The 12,480-nt window shown below is 41.9% G+C and overlaps 1 protein-coding gene across 5 annotated transcripts in view; it reads right to left on the bottom strand.

Annotated features, from left to right (window-relative positions):
• Positions 1-1,851: 1,851 nt before the first annotated feature.
• IFT57 (intraflagellar transport 57) overlaps positions 1,852-12,480 on the bottom strand; it is a 33,259-nt gene continuing 22,630 nt past the window's right edge. For 2 of the 5 annotated variants that reach the window (XM_073306398.1, XM_073306380.2), the window contains 4 exons: positions 10,532-10,663; positions 8,995-9,057; positions 3,582-3,648; positions 1,854-2,224 (listed from right to left, as the gene is read on the bottom strand). In XM_073306398.1, coding sequence (XP_073162499.1) covers positions 2,046-2,224; positions 3,582-3,648; positions 8,995-9,057; positions 10,532-10,663 — 441 coding nt within the window. In that variant the 3' untranslated portion in view covers positions 1,854-2,045. Of the gene's footprint in view, positions 2,225-3,581; positions 3,649-8,994; positions 9,058-10,531; positions 10,664-12,480 lie in introns of all 5 variants that reach the window. The other 3 variants (XM_073306390.2, XM_073306370.1, XM_073306409.2) reach the window with 3 other exon arrangements.

The following is a 12,480-nucleotide window of genomic DNA, read 5'->3' as shown; positions in this document are numbered from 1 at the left end:
TTCTGCTCCACACCCCCTAATTGGACATTGAACATTTCTGCCGATCAAGGGGCTTGATTCCAATCTCAATTACAATGACGTATATCAGGAATAGCTACTGAGGTAAATAGAGTTAGTCTGCATTTATGATGGTGTAACAGAGAGCAGCGTCCAGCCTCATGCGTATTAAGGGAAAGCAGTGGTAAATGAGGGTGATCACATTTAAGAAAAAACACTACAAAACCAAGTGTTGTGTTTAATTCAGATGTAGCTGCTAAACAGTCCTTTGGGTGTTCTGAAATTTCAAAGGGGATGTGTGTTGGCCTTCTTTATGTTTTTTGAATGAGCCTCCAAAAAAGGATAAAGAACTGGAGAACAAGGTATATGCAAACCACAGAGGAGCACTCATGGAACAATCATAGTAAAAAGGAAGGGGTCATGTATCCACACACTCATTTAGGGCTCCATTGTGGCTTTGCCACTAGCCCAAAGTAATAGCAGTATATAGCTGGGCTGCCCCAGGATTAGGCTATGACTATCTCAGTCCAGTCCTTGCTTCCCCCATTGTTCCATGGAAGGAGTAATCTGTACTAGTCCTATACCTGACACACATTACTTCCTCCTCTGCAACAGCGAGGCTGTGCAGGCCTGCATATTGGGGGGTGGAGCCAAGGCTCTACCACAACCCACCCCTCTGAATGGAGGAAGCAGCAGCAACCCTGCATAAGGTGCTCCTCTCCCCGCCAGCCAAAAGCTACTACTGGCTACACTCTACTATATGGGTGTATAGCCAGGGTAATATTATGTCCTTATAGAAATAAACTAGGGGAAGTACTTATTTCAAGAACAAGTGCATTAGGAATATGCACCTGATCAAGACATCAAGGTCACAGGTTAAACTACTACAAATGTAGAGAAAGATAACTTTTCCAATGACATATGGCATAACGTTCAACCCTTAATCTAGGAAGGCACATCAAATTCAGAATTCCCCCAAATGGTGACTGACTACACACAGATTCGGTCTCTCAGAAATATCAGCAATATGTTTCTTGAATTAAACAAACGTTAGCACTTTTCATCCACAGATCTCAACCACAATTGTAAGGAGACTTAGCCATTGTTATCACAGTTTTATAGATAAATGTTACTGATGCATGGAGAAGTTACAAGAACAATGCACGGTCTCACACAGGAAATCATAGAATCATAGAATATCAGGGTTGGAAGGGACCTCAGGAGGTCATCTAGTCCAACCCCCTGCTCAAAGCAGGACCGATCCCCAAAGCAGGACCGATCCCCAAAGCAGGAAATCAATGGCAGAGTTGGGAAAAGAAGCAAGGTCTTATGCATTTTTCAGGTGCACTTGCCAGATGATACTGCCATGCTTATCGAAGTGAGGGACGTGTAGGTCCTGATGGAGTCATGACACTAACAGCTGCCTTGCAAAGTACTGAGATTTTGATTTACAACAGCCCTTCTAATCTCATCAAAACCTCCTCAGAAGAGTCTATCAATCATCCCCAATTGTGTCAAACATGGAGGTTATTTTGTTCTATATATAAAATTCAAATAGGGGCTGGGAGGGGACCAAACAATTTACTTTCACTTGTAGCCAGAATCAGATCTGACCCAGGTCTCTAGCAAGGGTAGGCGTTGTATTATTCCGATGTCAGCAATTAAATACTAATGTTAATCATATGAAAATGGGAATAAATAGCAGACATTTTAAAATTCCTTTCAAGCCTTCCACAAGTAATTTTCTTTCACCACACAATATCTAATCAAGACTTGAAGATTATAGGCTGTGTCAATAGACTTTTATACTACTTAACATACTACAGTGCAGTAGAAGAGACAAGTTAGTTAATGAGAATTTATTAATGTATTTATAAAATAAGTTTGAAAGCCTTTAAGTCAAAAAATTCAGCATGGCTCCATTTATAGAGCCTAAAGTGCTATGTACACATCTGCAACACCCTAAAATGCATGACAAGCATATTGTAAAAAAAACAAGTTATAAAAAAATTTGATTTGTCTGAAATACAAGTAAATTCCAAGCAACTTTAATAGGCACCTATTGTAGTTTCAGGAATCATAGTTGCATGCATATCTCTAGTCATATTTGATTTCTCCTTCAGCTTTGACTGGAGTAATGTGTGTTCCACTACACCAATCCGTATGTCCATCTGAACTGTTTCCTGCTTCAGTTTGGTTAAGGCCTGCTTAATTTTTACTAAAGGAGCTGTTTAAAAAAAAAAAAAGAAAAAAAAAAAGGGCAAACAGTACATGTGTTAGTCTCCTGTACATGAAAAGCATTACTTTTTCCTATAATTCACTCCCTTTGCTAACTGGAGAATGAACAAAAGGATGTTATATTCTGGAGACACGATTTTACTGAGACATCATTTTTAACACACAAGACATATTAAAAATAGAAATAAGCAGTGATAATTTTGCTGCCTTCTTGACATGTTGGATCCGATAATGTGCATAAAAATGAGAAAAGGTTTTCCAATTTCATATTTTTTTGCACAGCAATAAGGCTCACCTGTCTACCTGAGGTGGAGTTTGGTGGAACAGGGAACAGTGAAGACACTGTCATCAACTCGCAGTGGAAGATCTCAGCTAGTAGAGGCTACGGCAGTGTTCCACATACCCCATTCCTTTTCCTCCCACCCCCTTTCACCTCTGCAAAGCAGACGCTGCTTCTTCACCCCTCCACACCACTCTTTGTGGAGCAAGGCATGTGGGGAAGGGCAGGGGGCAGCACAAGCTGCAGGTTCCAGGCTCTGGAGCTTGTTCTACCCATCACCACTGTCACTGGGCAGGAAGGGTAGTATGAGGCCAGGTGATTAACTCTGTATGGTGAGGGGAGGGTGTATACATTTTGCTTCCAGGGTGAGATAGCTATTGCAGCTGGTTTATCCCAGTTAGGCATCAGTAATTAAATAAAGTTGCAGCCCCTGTGTTTAACTCTATTAGGGTGTCTGCCTGATTCTCTCCATGTCTGCATCACAATTCCTTTTACATTTGAAACAGAGCAGGTTTCTCAGCTAAAAGAGACTTTAAGACAGCAAAACATATAGGCTTTTATGACTTTTAGAATTAATTTAAAATAGAAACAGTACAACCATCACAAGTACTAGAATGAATTTTTCTACTGGCTATAGGCCCAAACCTGTGAACACTTGCCACCAAACACAATGTTTACTGCCATGAGCAATCTGATGGTAGTAAGTGTTTGCAGTATCAGGCCCTACATCACCAGCAGTGTGTTAGTTATTTAGTTATTCAAATTAGAGAACCCATGAATTTTCTGAGATTTTTATGGTAAAATTCTCAAAAACCAAAATTTTGGAACCCAATGGGATTTAGACACCTAAATGCCTAAGTCACTTTTGAAAGCAGGTCTTAGATTCCTAAATCACTTAGGCTCCTTTGAAAATTTTACCCCGATGTTTTCACTTATTTAGTAACTCATTTCTGCTTTTGTTTAGTTTATTTTTCATGTACCAGATTATTTTTCCATAACCTAGGCCTGAATGTGCACTTGTTTCTCAGGGAATGGGAGGTTTTTCCTGAGGAAGGCATGTACATACCTCCATCGGTCATACTGCTTCCCTTCTCTTCCATTTCCTGCTTTACTTTTTCTAACACTTCAGTAATCTGAAATTGATATTAAGTGTGCATTTTTGAACTTCAATTAAAAAAAATTCCGAATAACTACATTAATTTTACAAAAATGACTAATCTGTGCTCAGCACTGTAAATAGAGTAGCAATATTTCTCAATGCCAAACTACTAATCCCAAACTGGATTTTTAATGTGAAAAAAAGAACAATACAAGTCATGCAACATGAATAACATTTTGGCAGTGACCTGGGTTTACTGTTTTGAAGAGTCTTTCATCATAGAGTAATAATAATAAAAGTGATGCATTTCAGTAACTGATGGAAGACAAGAACCACTATTCTCTTAGGCCTGGTCTACACTAGTCTGGGGAGGGGGGGAAGAATCAATCTAAACTTCAGCTATGAGAATAGTGTAGCTACAAGAATAACATAGCCGAAGTCGACATACTTAGATCTACTTACCGCGGCGTCTTCACAGTGGTGAGTCGACTGCTGCCACTCCCCCGTCAACTCCGCTTGCGCCTCTCATGGCGGTGGAGTACAGAAGTTGACGGGAGAGCGCTTGGGGATCAATTTATCGAGTCTAGACTAGACACGATAAATCGACCCCCGACAGATCGATCGCTACCTGGCGATCTGGAGGGTAGTGTAGACCTGGCCTTAGAGAATGGTTGATGGACTAGCACTCCTGTCTGCATTACAACAGATTAAGGATCGCGTTTTCTGAGCTAGAAGGTGGTTTGCCAGGTGATGGTGGTTACCACAAAAAACAGGTTGGTTAAGGAATCCAGAGGGATGGTACCAGAATAAAAACAGACAATGAAAGTTCCTGGGATGTGTACATAAAGTTCATTGGGATAGGTCTGTGTATAGAAGTAAGAAAAACTTCAGCACTGATACTGTATATTGAAAGGTCTGCATGTACAGTAGTATTGTGTCTGTAGCATGGATTGTGAAAAGGGAGCAATCCGGTTCGCTAATAAAGCACTTGGACCATAATATGGAAATGAATGGGTTGGAACCATTAAGCCACATTTACCTCCCTATTTCAATATGTTCAGAGAGAGAAAAACATTTTCACTACACACTTAGGGTGTATAGGTATGTCCCAGTGGGCCAAGTGCTGATCACAGCTATACCAGCAAAAATCTGTAGTAGCACCAAATGTATCTGGCTTTACTCCAGATATGCACCAGTGTAGCTGAGATTAGAATTGTGTCCAATATCCACACACTTAGTCATGCATTATTCTTTATTAGTCACACACTAATTACCAAAGCATAAAAACATTATAAAGACTTCAAGTTCATACAGTGTTCTATTTTTAAAAATTACTTCTGCTTTTAGGATGGAGCAGTATTAAATGCAAGGTTAAATTATACAGTACAGTTTATTATTATTTTAAAACAGGCATAATTCTGCAGAGGTCCTACACTTCAGTAGACAGATTTGTACTATGAGAGATACAAGGTGGGTGAGATAATATTTTTTATTTGACCAACTTGTTAGTGAAAGAGAGTTGCTTTCAAGCTCCACAGAGCTTTTAGGTTGAAAGCATGTCTCTTTCACCAAGAAAAGCTGGACGAATAGAAGATATTACGTCATCCACCTTGTGTCTCTAACATTAAAAAAAAATCTTAATAAATGTTGTGATGATGGTTTCTGGTGTATTCTAGTAGTGTGATGAGATAGGACTATTACAGAAGTTTAGTCTCTTAGTGGATAAGGTTTTTGTAACCTACATAGTAAAGTTAGTAAGTGAATGAAATTTCCATAAATTTGATTAGGAGTGTTGAAACAAAAGACTGACATTTGCAATCAAAACAAATTGATATTTTGAAACAAAACGTTTTGATTTTCCACATCAACATTGTCATAGAATCATAAAATCATAGAATACTAGGGTTGGAAGGGACATCCAATCCAACCCCCTGCTCAAAGCACGGCCAATCCCCAACTAAATCATCCCAGCCAGCGCTTTGTCAAGCCTGACCTTAAAAACCTCTAAGGAAGGAGATTCCAGCACCTCCCTAGGTAATTCCAGTGCTTCACCACCCTCCTAGTGAAAAAGAAAAGGAGTACTTGTGGCACCTTAGAGACTAACCAATTTATTTGAGCATAAGCTTTCGTGAGCTACAGCTCACTTCATCGGATGCATACTGTGGAAAGTGTAGAAGATCTTCTTATATACACACAAAGCATGAAAAAAAACCTCCTCCCACCCCACTCTCCTACTGGTAATAGCTTATCTTAAGTGATCACTCTCCTTACAATGTGTATGATAATCAAGGTGGGCCATTTCCAGCACAAATCCAGGGTTTAACAAGAACGTCGGGGGGAGGGGGAGGTAGGAAAAAACAAGGGGAAATAGGCTTGAATAGAGACTGGGAATGATTAAGTCATTATGCAAGGTAACCTAAGTTAATTGTATCCAATTTGCAAATGAATTTCAATTCAACAGTTTCTCGCTGGAGTCTGGATTTGAAGTTTTTTTGTTGTAATATAGCAACTGTCATGTCTGTAATCGCGTGACCAGAGAGATTGAAGTGTTCTCCGACTGGTTTATGAATGTTATAATTCTTGACATCTGATTTGTGTCCATTTATTCTTTTACGTAGAGACTGTCCAGTTTGAGCAATGTACATGGCAGAGGGGCATTGCTGGCACATGATGGCATATATCACAATGGTGGATGGGCAGGTGAACGAGCCTCTGATAGTGTGGCTGATGTTATTTGGCCCTGTGATGGAGTCCCCTGAATAGATATGTGGGCACAGTTGGCAATGGGCTTTGTTGTTCAATCTGTTTCTTCACTTCCGCAGGTGGGTATTGTAGTTGTAAGAATGCTTGATAGAGATCTTGTAGGTGTTTGTCTCTGTCTGAGGGGTTGGAGCAAATGCAGTGAAGAAACAGATTGATAGAGCCAGAAGAGTTCCCAGAAGTCACCTACTACAGGACAGGCCTAACAAAGAAAATAACAGAACGCCACTAGCCATTACCTTCAGCCCCCAACTAAAACCCCTCCAACGGATTATTAAGGATCTACAACCTATCCTGAAGGATGACCCAACACTCTCACAAATCTTGGGAGACAGGCCAGTCCTTGCCTACAGACAGCCCCCCAACCTGAAGCAAATACTCACCAGCAACCACGTACCACAAAACAGAACCACTAACCCAGGAACCTATCCTTGCAACAAAGCCCGTTGCCAACTGTGCCCACATATCTATTCAGGGGACACCATCACAGGGCCTAATAACATCAGCCACGCTATCAGAGACTCGTTCACCTGCACATCCACCAATGTGATATATGCCATCATGTGCCAGCAATGCCCCTCTGCCATGTACATTGCTCAAACTGGACAGTCTCTACGTAAAAGAATAAATGGACACAAATCAGATGTCAAGAATTATAACATTCATAAATCAGTCGGAGAACACTTCAATCTCTCTGGTCACGTGATTACAGACATGAAAGTTGCGATAATTCAACAAAAAAACTTCAAATCCAGACTCCAGCAAGAAACTGTTGAATTGGAATTCATTTGCAAATTGGATACAATTAACTTAGACTTGAATAGAGACTGGGAATGGCTAAGTCATTATGCAAGGTAACCTATTTCCCCTTGTTTTTTCCTACACCCTCCCCCACAGACGTTCTTGTTAAACCCTGGATTTGTGCTGGAAATGGCCCACCTTGATTATCATACACACTGTAAGGAGAGTGATCACTTTAGATAAGCTATTACCAGCAGGAGAGTGGGGTGGGAGGAGGTATTTTTTCATGCTTTGTGTGTTTATAAAAAGATCTTCTACACTTTCCACAGTATACATCCGATGAAGTGAGCTGTAGCTCACGAAAGCTTATGCTCAAATAAATTGGTTAGTCTCTAAGGTGCCACAAGTACTCCTTTTCTTTTTGCGAATACAGACTAACACGGCTGTTACTCTGAAACCTAGTGAAAAAGGTTTTCCTAATATCCAACCTAAACCTCCCCCACTGCAACTTGAGACTATTACTCCTTGTTCTGTCATCTGCTACCACTGAGAACAGTCTAGATCCATCCTCTTCGGAACCCCCTTTCAGGTAGTTTAAAGCAGCTATCAAATCCCCCCTCATTCTTCTCTTCTGCAGACTAAACAATCCCAGTTCCCTCAGCCTCTCCTCATAAGTCATGTGTTCCAGTCCCCTAATCATTTTTGTTGCCCTCCACTGGACGCTTTCCAATTTTTCCACATCCTTCTTGTAGTGTGGGGCTGAAAACTGGACACAGTACTCCAGATGCGGCCTCAACAATGTCGAATAGAGGGGAACGATCACGTCCCTCGATCTGCTGGCAATGCCCCTACTTATGCAGCCCAAAATGCCATTGGCCTTCTTGATAACAAGGGCACACTGTTGACTCATATCCAGCTTCTCGTCCACTATAACCCCTAGGTCCTTTTCTGCAGAACTGCTGCCAAGCCATTCGGTCCCTAGTCTGTAGCGGTGCACGGAATTCTTCCGTCCTAAGTGCAGGACTCTGCACTTGTCCTGGTTGAACCTCATCAGATTTCTTTTGGCCCAGTCCTCTAATTTGTCTAGGTCCCTCTGTATCCTATCCCTACCCTCCAGCGTATCTACCACTCCTCCCAGTTTAGTGTCATCTGCAAACTTGCTGAGGGTGCAATCCACACCGTCCTCCAGATCATTTATGAAGATATTGAACAAAACCAGCCCCTGGACTGACCCTTGGGGCACTCCACTTGATACCGGTTTTAAAATATTTGGTTTCAAAATAGTGCTTCAGATAAATAAAAAAAGTCACTGAAATTGACATTTTCCATCAGAAAAATTCAAGAAAAAACCAGGTCTTCTGACAAAAACCTTTTTATTGGAAATTTTTTGGCCCACTGTACCAAATATTTTTTTAAAAAAATATAAATAATAAAATTTAGGATTTTCTCATCTTCAAAGCACTTTACAAACATTGACTGATTAATCCTCAATAGCCCTAATGAGATAGGTAAAATCCATATTTTATTTTATATATTTATATATTATTCTCCTTAGAGATGAGGAAAACTACGGGGGAGATCTTTAGTAGCTTGCCCACCTCACAGATAGAATCAGTAGCAGAGCTGAGATTAGAATTTTGGAATCTCTCTCTCAATCCTGGGCTCACAGTTCTAAACCACTTTCACAAAATGAACAAATTCTAAACGTTGATATGAAAAGTACTTCATATGAAAAAGTTTATTTCATACAATGGTAAACCCCAGTGTCAAATGACTATGCACAGTGGACTATTTTAAAAGTTAGAAAACAATGCATGAAAGATTGGAGCTCTTTTGAGAATTAAGACCATAACACAAATTATGTGAAAATATATTCTACCTCAGAAAGAGTTCTAGTCCTTTCTGTTACTCCTCCACTTCCCTGCTGGTATTTCTCTTTGGCCTGGAAGAGAGAACACTTTCTGTATTATTGACAAAACAGAAGCATACATACTGATTAGAGAATTTATTATAATAGTTGCTCTTTTAGATCCCAATTCTGGAAATCCTCATTCATGCATGCAGTGCCAATGAAATCAATGGAGTGTGAGGGAGAGTTTGCAATGTCTATCATTCAAGAATCTCAAAGCACCTTAACAAATGGCAATTAAAGATCACAACACTCATGTGAGGGAAGTAAGTTTTATCAGTTATTAACAGGTGCATAAACAGAAGCACAGAGAGTGCAAGTGCCTTATCCAGACCACAGTGAGTTTGTCAGAATTGGGATGGAACTCAGCAGTCCTGAACCCCAGGCCCTCTTTCTCAAAAGAGGAAATTAACCTGTCACCATTCTGGGTTTAACTGTACCTCTACCACATCCATTTGCTGGATTGGGCCCCGCAGACAAGTTCACACAAACCACCCAGGGGGAGGCAGGGATGAGGAGGAGGAGCTCTCTCATAACTTTAAGCCCTGTAGTTAGGGTACTCACCTGGAATGTGGGAGACCCTCAGTTTGAGTCCCATCTCTGCCTGAGGGGGAGAAGGGGTTTTAACAGGTATGACACCCCCTACCCCAGGTGAGTGCCCTAACTATTGCAGTATGGGATGTGTGGCTGCCTCTCCTGTTGAAACTGTAGCTTTGGGTACAAATAATTAAAGAATAATTTGGGCTAGAGAAAGAGAGGGAATACACATAACATGACAGCATAAGCATAATGATGACTCTGTAGCCTGGTGGTGAGAGCACTGACCTGGGATGTGGGAGAGCCAGGGTTCAATCCCCCTGCTCCGGTTACTCTAATCATTGATTGAAAGACTGAGAGCCCCCCACCAGATTAGCCCAGAGCCCAATGGTCAGGGCACCCACCTAAGAGCCAACAGATTCCTGTTTAAATCCCTTCTCACCCTCCTCAGATGGAGGGAGGGGAACTTGAACAGGGGGCCTCCCACATCCTAGGTGAGTACCCTAACCACTGAGCTAGAATTTATGAGGGAAGTTCTAGTCCTCCCCTGGCTTCTTGCTAAAATGGCACAGGTGCCTAACTCTGGAAGATGGAGAATCATTAGGCACCTCTCTGTAACTTGGATTTGGGTGCCTGTATTTATATGATGGGTAGGGCTTAGCATACATCGGCATCTACCATTAGTTAACATACTAGTTTTTATGGTTCAGTCTAAGATGACCCCTTTTCCCCCAGTCATTGCATAGGAACTCAGGCTTTGTTATCACACTGATTTTCTAGGTGCCTAAAAGTCAGATGTGATGCTCAGAATCACCATATCCAACTCCTTTTGTGCACCCAGGCCTTTGTCTTCTACCTACAGTCAGAGGGAGAAAGTAGATGTAGACTCTGCAGGCTGCACTTGATCCTTGGGCCATACTGTAGACAACTCAGCCCGACAAAAAGCAACAGCAATGGGTCAGTGCATTACCTCACTCAGCTGGGCTTGTGCTGTACGATATTCCTGAACCAAATGCTCCAACTGATTGTTGAGGTACTTTTCCCGACTGTTGACCTTTTCAAGGGTCCTACTGATTTCATTATGAAGTTTGTCAAGGTAACCCTAGAAAACGATATTCTGTGGGTAAGATTATATTTTGTATGTAATGTATGAACACAGTTAAAACTCCTCTAATTCAGAAAGGATATTGAAACATAGGAGTCTGAGATGGAAAAGAATTACAAGATCACTTGGCCTATGGCCAATGCAGGACTGCACCTATGATAAGGTTTTCTAGTGTTTAGTTTAGCCCAGATTCAAAATTTCTCAAGAAATGGTGCTTCTACCATTTCCCCTAAGATTATTCCAGTCTAATAAGTCTCACTGTCAGAAAGTTATTCTGACTACAGTATTTAGCTAATTTTTCCTTTTTAAAATTCCCTCTGATTATTAAGAAGCACCCACCACAGTATAGTCTTTAATAATTCCTCTCCATTTTCAGGATGTACCCACTTCAAATACTTGTTGTCAGCTATGTCCCCCATTACTTATCGTTGGACAAATTATACAACTTTACAATAATTTGTCCTTTGTCAATCCTGCCAGCCCTCAATCACATTTGTTGCATTTCTTCATAGTGCTGTAAAACAATCCCAAGAAAACTGAATCAAACAATTAATATATATCAAAGGGTATGTCTAACACTACGAAATTAGGTCGAATTTATAGAAGTCGATTTTTTAGGAAGCAATTTTATACAGTCGATTGTGTGTCCCCTCACTAAGTGCATTAAGTCGGCGGAGTGCGTCCACAGTACTGTGGCTAGTGTTGACTTTCAGAGCATTGCACTCTGGGTAGCTATCCCACAGCTCCCGCAGTCTCCACCGCCCATTGGAATTCTGGGTTAAGCTCCCAATGCCTGATGGGGCAAAAACATTGTGGCGGGTGGTTTTGGGTACATGTCATCAGTTACCTCTCCCTCTGTGAAAGCAACGGCAGACAATTGTTTCGCGCCTTTTTTCCGTGCGGACGCCATACTGCTTTAAGCAGATGGTGCAGTAGTACTGCTAACCGTCACCATCGAACCACTGCTTCCGCTTTAACTCTGCTCTCCTGCTTTCATGAATCCACCTCGCAGGTCCTCTTGTCGTTCTCTAGAAATATCTATTCTCATGGCATCCGTCATCAGCCACTGCTTCTGCTGCAACTCTGCTCTCCTGCAGATACCATACCACGGCAAGCATGGAGCCCGCTCAGATCACCGCGGCAGTTATGAGCATTGTAAACACCTCGTGCATTATCCTGCAGTATGTTCAGAACCAGAACCTGCAAAAGCAGGCGAGGAGGCGACGGCAGCGCGGTGACGAGAGTGATGAGGACATGGACACAGACTTCTCTCAAAGCATGAGCCCCATGCAAATTGGACATCCTGGTGGCAATGGGACAGGCTCATGCTGTGGAATGCCGATTCTGAGCCCGGGAAACAAGCACAGATTGGTGGGACCACATAGTGTTGCGGGTCTGGGATGATTCCCAGTGGCTGCAAAACTTTTGCATGCGTAAGGACACTTTCATAGAACTGAAGCGCAAGAATACCAAGATGAGAGCAACCGTTACAGTTCACAAGCGAGTGGTGATCACCTTCTAGAACCTTGCAACGCCAGACAGCTACCAGTCAGTCGGGAATCAATTTGGAGTGGGCAAATCCACTGTGGGGGCTGCTGTGATCCAAGCAGCCAACACAATCACTGAGCTGCTGCTATCAAGGTTAGTGACTCTGGGAAAAGTGCAGGTCATAGTGGATGGCTTTCCTGCAATGGGATTCCCTAACTGTGGTGGGGCGATAGACGGAACCCATATCCCTATCTTGGGACTGGACCACCTTGGCAGCCAGTACATAAACCGAAAGGGGTACTTTTCAGTGGTGCTGCACGCACTGG

The sequence above is a fragment of the Lepidochelys kempii genome, chromosome 1 (genome assembly GCF_965140285.1).
Source record: "Lepidochelys kempii isolate rLepKem1 chromosome 1, rLepKem1.hap1, whole genome shotgun sequence".
Lineage (NCBI taxonomy): Eukaryota > Metazoa > Chordata > Testudines > Cheloniidae > Lepidochelys > Lepidochelys kempii.
Note: the sequence above shows the minus strand (reverse complement) of the source record. Positions and strands in the feature narration are given on the sequence as shown.